Below are 14,643 nucleotides of genomic sequence, written 5' to 3' on the forward strand. Positions count from 1 at the left end.
TCCCAGGGATGAAGCCCACTTGATCCGGATCCAGCAGCACATCAAAAAGTATCTGTTGTTTCTACCTCCTCTGTAATCTTTGCTAGCTTTGAATGTAGGAAGGATAACTTTTCTTAAAAATATCTTCTCTCAATTTTTGAGTTGTTTTAAGAACAAAACTAAAGATTTCAAGTTTTAATTTTTAGATAGTCTATATTACCATATCCTGTAGCATTTCAAGTATCTATACTTTTCTAAAAGGAAAACAATTTTAATAATGAAAAATTTTAATAAAAAGGAAATGAAAAGGAACATTAACATTTGAGTAGCTATCATATGTTAGCTGCTTTACATCTATTGTCTTACTGTAATGAAGTAAAATATTACTGTGTAAAATCCTATAAAGAATCAAAACTGAAGTTATAACTTTATTAAAGCAAAAAATAACCTTTAAAATTTTTGATTAGAAACTTAGATCTAAATTCCTTTAAAGTGTAGTTCCATTTTGATTCAAGTGACTGTCAAAATTATTATCTTGTCATTAGAATGAAGTATTAGTCTATTTCCATGCAGCTATGAAGAGATACCTGAGTCTGGGTAATTTATAAAGGAAAGAGGTTTAATTTCACATGGCTGGGGAGGCCTCAGGAAACTTAAAATTATGGTGGAGGGGACCTCTTCACAGTGTGGCAGGAGAGAGAATGAGTGCAAGCAGGGGAAATGCCAGACACTTATAAAACCATTAGATCCTGTGAGATTAACTCACAAGATCCAATTACCTATACCTTGTCCCACCCATGACATGTAGGGATTATTACAACTCAAGGTTGAGATTTGGGTGGGGACAAAGAGCCAAATAATATCATTCTGCCCCTGGCCCCTCCCAAATCTCATGTACTCACATTTCAAAACACAATTATGCCTTTCCAACAGTCCCCCAAAGTCTTAACTAATTCCAGCATTAACTCAAAAGCCCAAGTCCAAAGTCATGTCTGAGACAAGTAAAGTCACTTCTTCCTATGAGTCTATAAAATCAAAAGCAAGTTAGTTACTTCTTAGGTACAATGGGGGTACTGGGAGAAATTGGTCAAAACAAAGGGGCTACAGATCTCATTCAAGTCCAAAATCCAATAGGGCAATCATTAGACCTTAAAGTTCCAAAATGATCTCCTTTTACTCCATGTGGCACATCCAGGTCACGCTGATGCAAGAGGTGGGCTCCCATGGCCTTGGGCAGCTCTGCCCATGTGGCTGTGCAGAATTACAGTCCCACTCTCTGGTGCTTTCACAGGCTGGTATTGAGGGTCTGCTGCTTTTCCAGGCACACGGTGCAAGCTGCTGGTGGATCGACCATTCTGGGGTGTGGAGGATGGTGGCTGTCTTCTCACAGCTCCACCAGGTAGTGCCCCAGTGGGGTCTCTGTGTGGGGGCTCCAACTCCACATTTTCCCTTTGCACTACCCTAGCAGAGGTTCTCCATGAGGGCTCCATCCCTGGAGCAAACTTCTTCCTGGATATCCAGGCATTTCTATATATCCTCTGAAATCTAGGTGGAGGTTCTAAAAGCTCAGTTCCTGACTTCTGTGCACCTGTCAGCCTAACACCACGTGTAAGCTGCCAAGGCTTGGGGTTTGCACCCTCTGAAGCAATGCCAGAGCTGTACCTGGCCTCCTTTAGACATAGCTAGAGCTCAAGCAGCTGAGACACAAGGCACCATGTCCCAAGACTGCATAGAGCAGGGCGGCCCTGGGCCTGCCACAAAGCCATTTTCCCCCCCTAGATCTCCAGACCTGTGAGGGGAGGGGCTGCCACAAAGGTCTCTGACATGCCCTAGAGATATTTTCCCCATTGTCACGGTGATTAACATTAGACTCCTCATTACTTATGCAACTTTCTGCAGCAGGATTAAATTTCTACCTCCTTCCCCAGAAAAATGTTTTGTTTTGTTTTGTTTTGTTTTTTTGTATTGCATCATCAGGCTGCAATTTTTCTAAACTTTTATGCTCTGCTTCCTCTTGAACACTTGGCCACTTAGAAATTTCTTCTGCCAGATATCCTAAATCATCACTCTCAAGTTCAAAGTTCTACAGATCTCTGGGGCAGAGGTAAAATGCCACCAGTCTCTTTGCTAAAGCATAGCAAGAATGACCTTTACTCCAATTCCCAAGAAGTTCCTCATCTGCATCTCAAACCACCACAGCCTAGACTTCATTGTCCATATCACCATCAGCATTTTGGTCAAAGCCATTCAACAAGTCTCTAGGAAGTTCCAAACTTTCCCACATCTTTGTCTCTTCTGAGCCCTCCAAATTATTCCAACCTCAGCTTGTTACCCAGTTCCAAAGTCGCTTCCACAATTCTGGGTATCTTTACAACAGCAGCCCACTCTGTGATGCCAATTTACATTAGTCCCTTTTCATGCTACTACAAAGAAATACCTAAGACTGGGTAATTTATAAAGGAAAGAGGTTTAATGGACTCACAGTTGCACATGGCTGGGGAGGCCTCAGGACACTTACAATCATTGCAGAGGGCAGCTCTTTACAAGGCAGCAGAAAAGAGAATGAGTGCAAGCAGGGGATATGCCAGACACTTATAAAATCATCAGATCTTGTGTTGTGATCACATCAGATCACTCATTATCATGAGAACAGCATGGGAAACCACCTCCATGATCCAGTTACCTCCACTTGGTTCCAGCCCTGACACATAGGGATTATTACAATTCAAGGTGAAATTTGGATGGGGACACAGAACCAAACCATATCAAATGACTACCTTGTCATAAGCTATTAGATTATGAGGTAATTGGTAAGAACAAGGGAGGTATGTGAATCACCTAAGTTGTGTCATGTTCTGAATAAACAGGCTGGGAGTTAGAGCCATTAAAAAGTTTGAGCTGAAGTGCACATAAATTTTGAGGAGAGGACACAAAGTTAATTTATTTACTTACTAATTTTGAAATGCCTACTCTTCTGGTCTCTGAAGGTAAAGCAGCCAAACAAAACAAAACAAAACAGAAATATAGGTTTCTGCTCTCATGGACCTTATACTCTTGTTAGGAGGAAGGGGAAGACTATAAAAAACATTTTCAGTACTGCAGAAAATAAATGAGGATCATGTGATAGAGATCAAGGTGACATTTGAACTGTGTCCTAAATGAGGAGAAGCTGAGACATAAGTAAGCAGATGGACTAGGAGCAGGCAAACATAACACCAACAATCATATAAGTAGAGACATCAAGAAAGTAGGCAGCATATTTTAAGATCTGTAACTATAATGATTAGGACAGCAGGGCTTGGAACTCAGGCAAGCAGACTATGCATTAGAACTTCAAAACCTAGGTAAGGGGTCTGAATAACAGACGTATAGGTTAATAGCTATAAGAGCAGCTTGAGACTGAGTCAAGCAACATTTGTGACTGGCAGTCACTCAATACCTTCTTTATATATCTGCCAAGAGTGGAATTGGTAGGTGGTATGCCTAAAAGCAAGGACTTTGAGCTGAGAAAGAAATGTATTCAACTCTTCTCTTATCTTTTAATAACTGTAGGAAGTGATTCATCTCCATTGGCCTCAATTTCCTTATCTGAAAAAATATATAGTAATGCTTAGTTTATTGGTTATCATAAGAATTCAATTATAATAGCTGATGCCAGTTGAACTATATTAAGCACTTAACATGAATCATCTTCCTCATTTCTCTCAACAACTCTATGAGGTGTTTACTACTATTAACCCCATTTTATGTTCAAACTATGGAAGCAGGAAAGGTAAGTAATTTAACTTTCAATATAGTCAAAAAACTAGCAAGTGGCAGAGCTGGAATTTAAATGAAGCACTCTTTAATACTACTCAGATCTTTGTCAACTTTGGCATTGTCTCTTTTTTCTTTTAACTGTTGTGGTGACATTGCATTATGAATTTAAATTGCATTTCTATAATGAGCACTTTTTCATATATTTACTGGCCATTTGAATATCTTCTTTAGTAAAGTGTTCAAATCTCTTGTCCATTTTTTTGTTGTATTGGATCCCATTTTTATATTGATTTGTTGGAGTTCTTTTTAGGTATTAAAAATATAAATCCTTTATTGGATATATAAAGAGCCAATATCATCTCACACTCTGTGTCTTGCCTTTTTACCCTGATGATACGTTTTTAAAAGATACTTTAATTTGGCCCAATTTATTCTTTCCTTTCTTTATCCTTAGAGCTTTTATTGTTTGATAAATCTTTGCCAACTCTGAGGTCACAAATGTTTATTCTCCTATATATTCTTCCACAAACATTATTGTTTTGTTTCTCACATAGGAGAGGAACAACAATAGGTCTATGGTCTATGATCCATCTGGAATTGAATTTCATATATGGGGTGTGAGGGAGAGATCAAAATTTATTTTTCTCACATCAATATCTAATTGACTCAGCACAATTTATCAAAAATATCATCCTTTATTCACTGTATTGCAATGTCACTTTTTTGTAACTCAGGTAATCACATATATATGAATTTATTTTCATATTCTATCCTGTTCCACTGGCCCATTTGTCTATCCTTATGCTAACATTATGCTAGAGCTTGTATTTTTTTTTTTTTTTTTTGATATAGGGTCTTGCTCTGTTACCCAGGCTAGAGTGCAGTGACACAGTAATAGCTCACTACAGCCTCAATCCCCTGGGCTCAAGTGATCCCCCTACCTCAGCTTCCCAAGTAGCTGGGACTATAGCCACAAGCCATCATGTCTAGCAATTTTTTTTTTTTTTAATTTTTAGTAGAGACGAAGACTCACTGTGTTGCCCAGGCTGGTCTCAAACTCCTGAGCTCAAGCAACCCTTTCGTCTCAGCCTCCCATAGTGCTGACAGGCATGAGCCATTGTGTCCAGCCAGTATATTAGATATTGGCATCTGGTGGTGTTGTACATTCTCCACTTTTGTTGTTCTTCAGAGTTGGATTGATTTTTTGATCCTTTGTATTTCCATATAAATTTTAGGACCAAGTTGTCAATTTACAGACACACAGCTGGAATTTTGACCGAAGTTACATTGAATCTATAGATTAATTTGGGTAGAACTGACATCTTAACAATATTGAATCTTCCAATCTTTGAACACTGTATATTTCTCCATTTATTTAGATTTTATAGATCTTAATAATTTTTTGTATTTTCAATGTAAAGAACAGTATGTCTTTCATTAGGCTTATTTTCAGGTATTTTATGTTTTTTGGATGGTCATAAAAATTTTAACTTTAAAAACTCATTATTTGTTTCTTGTTGGCATACAGAAATACAAATGATTTTCATTCATCTCACTTCATAACAGGCCTTGATAAATTCACTTAATTCTAGTAGTCTGTAGATTTGTTTGGATTTTCTAAGTACATATATATATAATCAGCAAATATAAGTTTTATTTCTTCCTCTAAATTTTATGCATTTTTCTCCCTTTTTCTTTTGTTTTTCTGGCTTTAACCTGCCATTACAGTTGCTCTAAATGATTGCTAACCTTGGTATTGTCTGTCTTCAGAATTTGTTCTAATATAGATCTGTTGGTGATAAATTCCTTATTTCTTTGCCTGAAAAATATCTATATTTAACCTTCACTTTTGAAAGTGATTCTTATTAGATATAGGTTAGAGTTTATTTTCTTTAAGTAATTTAAAGATATTTCACTGTATTCTGGCTCCCATAGTTTCTGTTAAAAATTTAACTGTCATTCTTGCTATGACTCCTTTGATAATAATAATATCTTTTTTACTTTGACTGATACTAATCACAAATATTTTAAGCAATTTTCCTGTGGTAAATATGCATAAAATTTACCATTTTAACTACTTTAAAGTATATAGTTCCAGGGACATTATGTATATTTGCATTGTTAAGCAACCATCACCACCATCCCTCTCCAGAATGCTTTCATTATCTCAAACTGAAACTCTGTATGTATTAATTAAACAATAACTTCCCATTCTCCCCTCCTGTAACCCCTGATAGCTACCATTCTCCTTTATGTCTCTATGAATTTGAATATTCTAGGTACTTTATATGAGTCAAGTCATACAATATTTACCCTTTTGTATCTTGCTTATTCCACTTACCATGTCTTCAAAGTTTATCTAAAATTTATTCAAAATTCTGTACATGTTGTAGCATGTACAGAATTTCCTTCCTTTTTAAAGGCTGAATAATATGCATTTATATGAATATGTCACATTTTGTTTATCCATTCATCTGCTGATAGACCTTTTGGCTCTTGTGAATAATGTTGCTATGAAAATAGGTGTGCCAATATCTGTTTGAATCCCTGCTTTCAATTCTATTTGGTATATACTTAGAAATGGAATTGATGGATCATATGGTAATTCTATGTTCAATTTTTGGAGGAACCATCATTATACTGTTTTTTTTTTTTCACAGCAGCTATATCATTTTATATTGACATCAACAATGCACAATGATTCCAGTTTCTCTACATGCATGCAAAAAGTTGTTATTTTCTGTTTTTTTGGTAATAGCCATCCCAATAGGTGTGAATGGTATCTACTATAGTTTTGATTTCCACATCCCTAATGATTAATGGGGTTGAGCATCTTTTCATGTGCTTACTATTTGCATATATCTTTTTTGGAGAAATATATCTTCAAGTCCTTTGGCCATTTTTATTTTTATTTTTTTGAGACAAGGTCTCATTATGTCACCCAGGCTGGAGTGCAGTGGCATAAACATAGATCATTGCAGCCTTGAACTCCTGGGCTCAAAGGATCCTCTGTCTCAGCCTCCCAAGTAGTAGGACTAATGATGCACACATCCACACCCAGCAAATTTTTTGGGTACAGCCAGGGTCTTGCTATGTTGCTCAGGCTGGTCTCAAACTCCCAGCCTCAAAGTGCTGGGATTATAGGCATGAGCTACTGCACCCAGCATCTTTGCCCTTTTTAAAATTGGGATGTTTGTTTTTTTCTGTTGCTGAGTTGTAGGAGTTCTTTATATACTGTAGGTATTAATATCTTATTAGTAATATGTAAATATTTTCTGTAAGTTGCCTTGTCACTCTGTTGATAGTGTCATTTGTTGCATATAAGTTTTAAATGTTAACGTAGTCCAATTCATCTGTTTTTCCTTTAGTTGCCTGTACTTTTGGTATCACAGCCAAGGAGTAAACTGCCAAATCCAGTATCATGGAACTTTCCTTCTATATTTCCTTTAAGAGTTTTAGTATTTTTAGTTCTTATAATCATAGTTACTGTAACCTCTTTAACTCAAAAATCTGGACCCCTTTTGAGTCTGTTTCTCTTCTCAATTTTCTATCTTGGCTTAAGGTCATATAACATTGTCTAATACTATGGTTCACAATTTTTGTTGAAAGCCTGACATTGTGTACAAATTGTACAGTCTCCAGATGATTACTTCTTTTGTAAAGAAATATGTGGAGTAGGGGGAGTGAAAAATCACTTTAACAAAATCAGAGATTGAGCTTAGTTGATAGCTTTGTAATGATCAGTTTTATTTCAATTTGTCCTTGTTCCTCAAGTATAGTCCTTTAGGGATTTTACCCTAGATGATTTCCTTGATAAATTATGGCAGTCTCACTTGATTCCTCCCATATCAGGCATTGTATTAGTCTGTTTTCACACTTCTATAAAGAACTGCCCAAGACTGAGTAATTTAAAAAGGAAAGACGTTTAATTGACTCACAGTTCAACGTGACTGAGGAGGCTTCAGGAAACTTACAATCAGGCGGAAGGTGAAGGGGAAGCAAGGACCCTCTTCACATGGTGGCAGAAGAGAGAAGTGCAAGCAGGGGAAAATGCCAGATGCTTATAAAACCATCAGATCTCATAAGAATGCATTCACTATCTTGAGAATAGGATGAGGGAAACTGCCCCCATGATCCAGTCACCTCCCTCCTTTCATACATGGAGATTACAGGTCTCTACCTCTACATATGGAGATTACAATTTGAGATGAGATTTGGGTGGAGACACAGAAACAAACCATATTGTTCTGCCCTGGTCCACCCAAATTGCATGTCCTTTATACATTTCAACATCAATCATGCCTTCCCAATAGCCCCCCAAAGTCTTAACTCATTCCAGCATTAACTCAAAAGTACAAGTCCAAAGTTTCATCTGAGGCAAGGCAGGTTTTCAAAACCAATCATGCCTTCACAACAATCCCCCAAAGTCTTAATTCATTTCAACATTAACTCAAAAGTCCATAGACCAAAGTCTCATCTGAAACAAGGCAAGTTCCTTCTGCCTATGAGCCTGTAAAATCAAAAGCAAGTTAGTTACTTCCGAGATACAATGGGGGTACAGGCATTGGGTAAATATTCCTGTTCCAGATGGGAGAAATTGGTCAAAACAAAGGGGCTACGGGCCACACGCAAGTCCAAATCCAGTGGGGGCAGTCATTAAACCTTAAAGCTCCAAAATAATCTCCTTTGACTCCATGTCTCACATCCAGGGCATGCTGATGTAAAGGGTAGACTCCCATGGCCTAGGGCAGCTCTGCCTCTGTGGCTTGGCAGGGTATAGCCCCATGCCTGGCTGCTTTCACAGCTGGCATTGAGTGTCTGCAGACATTAGAGGGGCATGGTGCAAGCTGTCAATGGATCTACCATTCTGGTGTTTGGAGAATGATGGCCCTCTTCTCACAGCTCCACTAGGCAGTGCCCCACTGGGAACCCTGTGTAGGGGGCTCCAACTCCACCTTTCCCTATCACACTGCCCTAGCAGAGGTTCTTCCTGAGGCTCCACCCCTGTACCAAACTTTTGCCTGGGCATCCAGTCATTTCCATACATCCTCTGAAATCTAGGTGGAGGTTTCCAAAGCTCAATTCTTGACTTCTGTGCATCCATAGGCCCAACACCTCGTGTAAGCCACCAGGGCTTGGGGCTTGCACCTCTTGAAGCAACAACCTGAGCTGTACATTGACTCATAGTAGCCATGGCTGGGATGCAGGGAACCAAGTCCTAAGAGTGCACAAAGCAGCAAGGCCCTGGGCCTGGCCCACAAAACCATTTTCTCCTTCTAGGCCTCCAGACCTGTTATGGGAGGGGCTGCCATGAAGATCTCAGATATTTTCCCCATTCTCCCCATTACTTATGCAAATTTCTGCAGGCAGCTTGAACTTCTCCCTTGAAAATGGATTTTTCTTTTCTATTACATGGTCAGGACACAAATTTTCCAAACTCTTATGGTCTGTCACCTCTTGAATGCTTTGCTGCTTAGAAATTTCTCCTGCCAGATACCCTAAATCATCTCTCTTGAGTACAAAGTTCCACAGATCTCTAGGGCAGGGGAAAAATGCCACCAGTCTCATGATCATTGGTCTAGTTTCAATAAGCTCCCATCTCCATTTGAGATCACCTCAGCCTGAACTTCATTGTCCATATCACTATCCAGCATTTTGATCAAAATCATTCAACAAGACTCCAGGAAGTTCCAAACTTTCTCAGATATTCCTCTATTCTTTCGACCCCTCCAAACTGTTCCAACCTCTACCTGTTACCCAGTTCCAAAGTCACTTCCACATTTTCAAGTATCTTTATAGCAGTACCCTACTCTTCGCACTACCAATTTTCTGTATTAGTCTCATTTTCACACTGCTATAAAGAACTGCCCAACACTGGGTAATTTATAAACAAAAGAGGTTTAATTGACTCACAGTTCTGCATGGCTGGGGAGGCCTCAGAAAACTTACAATCATGGTGGAAGGCAAAGGAGGAGGATCTTCTTCACATGGTGGCAGGAGAGAGAAGTGCAAGAAGGGAACAGGCCAGATGCTTATAAAATTATCAGATCTCATGAAAACTCACTATCTTGAGAACAGCATGGGGAAAATTGCTTCTATGATCCAATCACCTCTCTCCTTCAACGTGTGGGCTTACAGGTCTGCGGGGATTCCAATTCAGGATGAGATTTGGGTGGGGACACAAAGCCAAACCAGATCAGGCATACCTTACCATTTCCTAACTTGGTTTATTTCTACTGTCCATACCTTCCTATACTGGAATAGCTGAATTAACTTCTTCAATGTTACATAACTATAAATAAAGGAATTGGGGCCCATCAGGCAGTCTGACTCCAGAGACCATACTCTTAAAACTAAAGTGCATATAATGTGACAAATATTCTGTGCAAGACATAGACTAAAGCTCTCATAAGAATTTATAGGCTAACATTTAGAAAACGCTGTAATACCTTAAATCTATAAAACATTAAATGATCTACTAAGAAAAGAGAAAAAATCAAACAATTATACAATTTTTTGACTTTTCCATTTTAGAAAATGACCTAGTACAAATAACTTCTTTTGGAAGTAAAAAAGAGTCTTAAGAAAAACTTAAAAACTGGAAAAAAAGGGTGAATAAGTCACAGAAGGCTAAAATGGTTTAGAAATAGCTCATTGGAAATCAATTACAAAGCTGTTCAGACCTTTGGGCATTATGCCAATAATGCTATTCCATTGCCTTTGAGCAGCCCTCTCCATGGTCCTTAACTCTCGAGTGCTTTCACTGAACACTCTGGAACTTCTGCCAGATGATTATCAAACTGTATTATATTCTCAGCCTCTCTTCAAAGCATTCTCTCAAATTCTGTGCCCTATCTGAAACCAAGCCCTTCCTTTAAGGAGGACACTGCTTCCCCTATGGTCTTCTTACATAACAGCAGTTTATTCACTAAAATTCCTTCTGACACCCTACTGCTATTTCTAAAACTTCTTATATAAAAAAGAAACAAAATCCTTGCTCCTTTGAAGCTTGTATAATTTGACAATACACCTTCCTCCTCTTCTACTCACTGTTACTTACTTACCTTATTTTGATCCCTTCCCATTATTCAGCAAAAACATTGGTGCTTGATCCCCATATTTGTAATATTTTCATCTTGCACACTTGGATAATTCATCTACTATCTTGTTTCTTCAGTTCTTTACTTCCTTTCTAATAAAGGAAAGGCCACACTAAAACCTTCTATCATCTGAAATGCTCTATTATTGATAATCATGATTTCAAGCATCTACATCTCTGAATACTACTTCATCTTCTTTCAGTTCTCTTGTTCAGTCGCATTCACTTCATCCCTTCCAATTATTCTTCACTTTCATCAGGATGTGCAGTGTAATGAACCCTTTAACTCAAATTTTTGCCCTCTTCCTTCTTTACTTGTTTTTGTATTCAATATCTGTGATCCATCATCCTCAAAATACTGTTATAAATATCCTAAACTATCTTGAAATATGTTTATTGTTGCTTTGTTGTTGCATATTTCTAGAAACACCTCAATCTAGGAATGCTGCTGCCCTACTCCCACTGATGCCCCTCCCCAGCTGACACACATGCACCCTTTTGCACTGCTGAGGCAGCTGGAATGTGTGAGCAAGCAAAGATCCTCTTGCCACTATCCCAATGAAGCACTCCAATGGGGGTAATTCCCCTTTGGAGTACTGTGGCAATGGACCAGGAACACCTTGGCTCCTGCAGCACAGCAGGTTCCTAACCTTGAGGGGCCAGAGAACAGAACTGAGGGCTTGGTTTCAGACCCCTAGAGCTAGACCACCTAGCCCAGGAGAGCTGAGCTGAGCCTTGACTCCTTAACATCTTCCAGAAATGAAGCCAGACAACTGAATCCACCTTATACCACAACCAAACCCCCAAGGGCATCAAAGAAGATATAAGCAAAAAGCCCTACCTACAGGACAACAGCTTAAATGTTGAAGGAACATAAGCCCACACAGATGAGAAATAACCAGCACAAGAACTCTGGCAACTCAAGAAGCCCCAGTATCTTCTTACCTCTATATGACTGTAGTTGTTCCTCAGCAATGATTCTTAACCAGGCTGAAATGACAGACATATAATTCAGAATATGGACAGGAATGAATATTGACATTCAGGAGAAAGTTGAAACCCAATGCAAGGATTCTAAGGAATACAATAAAATGATATAGGAACTTAAAAATTAAATGGTCATTTTAAGAGAGAACCAAACTGATCTGATAGAACTGAGAAACTTACTACAAGAATTTCATAACATAACCACAAGTATTAACAGCAGAATAGACCAAGCTCAGGAAATAATCTCAGAGCTTGAAGACCATTTCGTTGAATCAACTCTGTCAGACAAAAATAAAGAAAAATGAACAAAAAGAATAAACATCTCTGAGAAATAGGGGATTATGTAAAGAGAACAAATCTACAACTCATCTATGTCCCTGAAAGAGAAGGAGAAAGAGTAAGTAATGTGGAAAACATATTTGAGGATATCATCCATGAAAATTCCCCCAATCTTGCTAGAGAGGCTAATATTCAAATTCAAGAAATGCAGAGAACCCCTGTGAGATACGACATAAAATGACTATCACCAAGACACAAAGTATTCAGATTCTCCAACGTCAAAATGAAAGAAAAAAGCATTAAAGGCAGCTAGAGAGAAGAGGCAGGTCACCTACAAATGCAACGCCATCAAGCTAAAAGTGGACCTTTCAGAAGAAACTCTACAAGCCAGAAAAGATTGAGGGGCCTATATTCAGCATTCTTAAAGAAAAGAAATTTCAACCAAGAATTTCTTATCTAGTTAAAAGAGGCTTCATAAGCAAAGGAGAAATAAGATCCTTTCAGACAAACAAACGCTAAGAGAATTTGTTACCAACAGACATGCCTTACAAGAGGTCCTGAAGGGAGTGCTAAACATGGAAATTAAAGACCATTACCAGCCACCACAAAAACACTTAAATACACAGACCATTGACACTATAAAGCGGAAACTACACAATCAAGTCTGCATAATAACCAGCTAGCAACATGATGACAGAATTAAATTTGCACATATCAAAGTATCAACTCTGAATGTAAATGAGCCAAATGTCCCAATTAAAAGGCACAGAATGGCAAGTTGGATAAAGAAGCAAGACCCAACAATATACTGTTTTCAAAAGACTCATCTCACATGCAATGACAACTATAAGATCAAAGTAAAGGAATGGAGAAAAATCTACCAAGCAAATAAAAAACAGAAAAAAGCAGGGGCTACTATTCTAATTTAAGACAAAACAGACTTTACACAAACAATAATCAAAAAAGATGACAAAGAAGGACATTACATAATGGTAAAGGGTTCAGTTCAACAAGAAGACCTAACTATCCTAAACATATACATGCACCCACCACAGAAGCAAAGACATTCATAAAATAAGTTCTTAAAGACCTATGAAGACACTTAGATAACCACATACAAATAGTGGTAAGTTTAAACATCCTGTTGACAGTACCAGACAGACCACTGAGGCAGAAAACTGACAAAGATATTTGGGACCTGTACTCAACACTTGATCAATGAACCTAACAGACTTTTACAGAACTTGCCACCCCCAAACAATAGAATATACATTATTCTCATCTGCACATGGCACATGCTGCAAATTGGCCACATGATCAGCCATAAACAATTCTCAGTAAATTAAAAAAAAAAAACTGAACCACACTCTTGGACCACAGTTCAGTAACAATAGAAATCAATACTAAAAAGAACTCTCAAAACCATAGAGTTACATGGAAATTAAAAAACCTGTTCCTGAATGACTTTTGGGTAAACAATAAAATTAAGTCAGAAATTAAGAAATGCTTTGAAACTATCGAGAACAAAGATACAATATAACAGAATCTCTGAGACAGGGCTAAAGCATGCTAAGAGAAAAGTCTATAGCACTAAATGCTCCCATAGAAAAGTTAGAAAGATCTCAAATTAACAACCTATCCTCATGCCTAGGGGAAATAGAAAAACAAGAGCAAACCAACCCCAAGGTTAGCAGAAGAAAAGAAGTAACCAAAATTACACCTGAACTGAATGAAATTGGGACATGACAAGCAATACAAAAAGATCAAGGAATCGAGGAGTTGGTTTTTTTGAAAGATAAAAAGATTATTTAAAGAATAAATAAGATTATAAATAAGAACAAATAAGATTATTTGAAAGAATAAATAAGACCACGGCTAGACTAACAAAGAAAAAAAGAGAGAAGATCCAAATAAACACAATTGGAAATGACAAAAGGACATTACCCCACAGAAATACAAAAAAAATCCTTAGAGACTATTACGAATACCTCTATGCAAACAAATTAGAACACCTACAAGAAATGGGTAAATTTCTGGAAACGTACAACCTCCTAAGATTGAACCAGGAATAAATTACAACCCTGAACAGACAAATAATGAATTCTGAAATTGAATCAGTAATAAAAGCTTACTAACTAGAAAAAGCCCAGGACCAGATTGATTCACATCCAAATTCTGCCAGATATATAAAGAGAAGCTGGTACGATTACTACCGAAAATATTCCAAAAAATTGAAGAGGAAGAACTCCCCAACTCATTCCATGAGGATAGCATCATCCTGATACCCAAACCTAGCAGAGACACAATAAAAAAGAAAAAGGCCAATATCCTTGATGAACACTGATGCAAAAATCCTCAGCAAAATACTAGCAAATGGAATCCAGCAGCACATGAAAAAGCTAATCCATCACGATCAAGTAGACTTCATCCATGGGATGCAAAGTTGTTCAACATATGTACCAATAATTGTGATTTATCACATAATTAGAACTAAACCCCAAAACCATATAATAATCTCAATAGATGCAGAAATGGCTTTT

At 37.8% G+C, this 14,643-nt stretch overlaps 1 protein-coding gene across 2 annotated transcripts in view; it reads right to left on the bottom strand.

Moving 5' to 3' along the window:
• SLC9B1 (solute carrier family 9, subfamily B (NHA1, cation proton antiporter 1), member 1) overlaps positions 1-14,643 on the bottom strand; it is a 143,256-nt gene that overhangs the window by 112,287 nt on the left and 16,326 nt on the right. Inside the window, exon 1 of one of the 2 annotated variants that reach the window (XM_011992279.1) lies at positions 759-778. The exons of the other annotated variant lie outside the window; for it this stretch is intronic. Coding sequence (XP_011847669.1) covers positions 759-778 — 20 coding nt within the window. Of the gene's footprint in view, positions 1-758; positions 779-14,643 lie in introns of those variants that run through there. 2 annotated transcript variants of the gene reach the window in all.

Source organism: Mandrillus leucophaeus, unplaced genomic scaffold (genome assembly GCF_000951045.1).
Source record: "Mandrillus leucophaeus isolate KB7577 unplaced genomic scaffold, Mleu.le_1.0 Scaffold409, whole genome shotgun sequence".
Lineage (NCBI taxonomy): Eukaryota > Metazoa > Chordata > Mammalia > Primates > Cercopithecidae > Mandrillus > Mandrillus leucophaeus.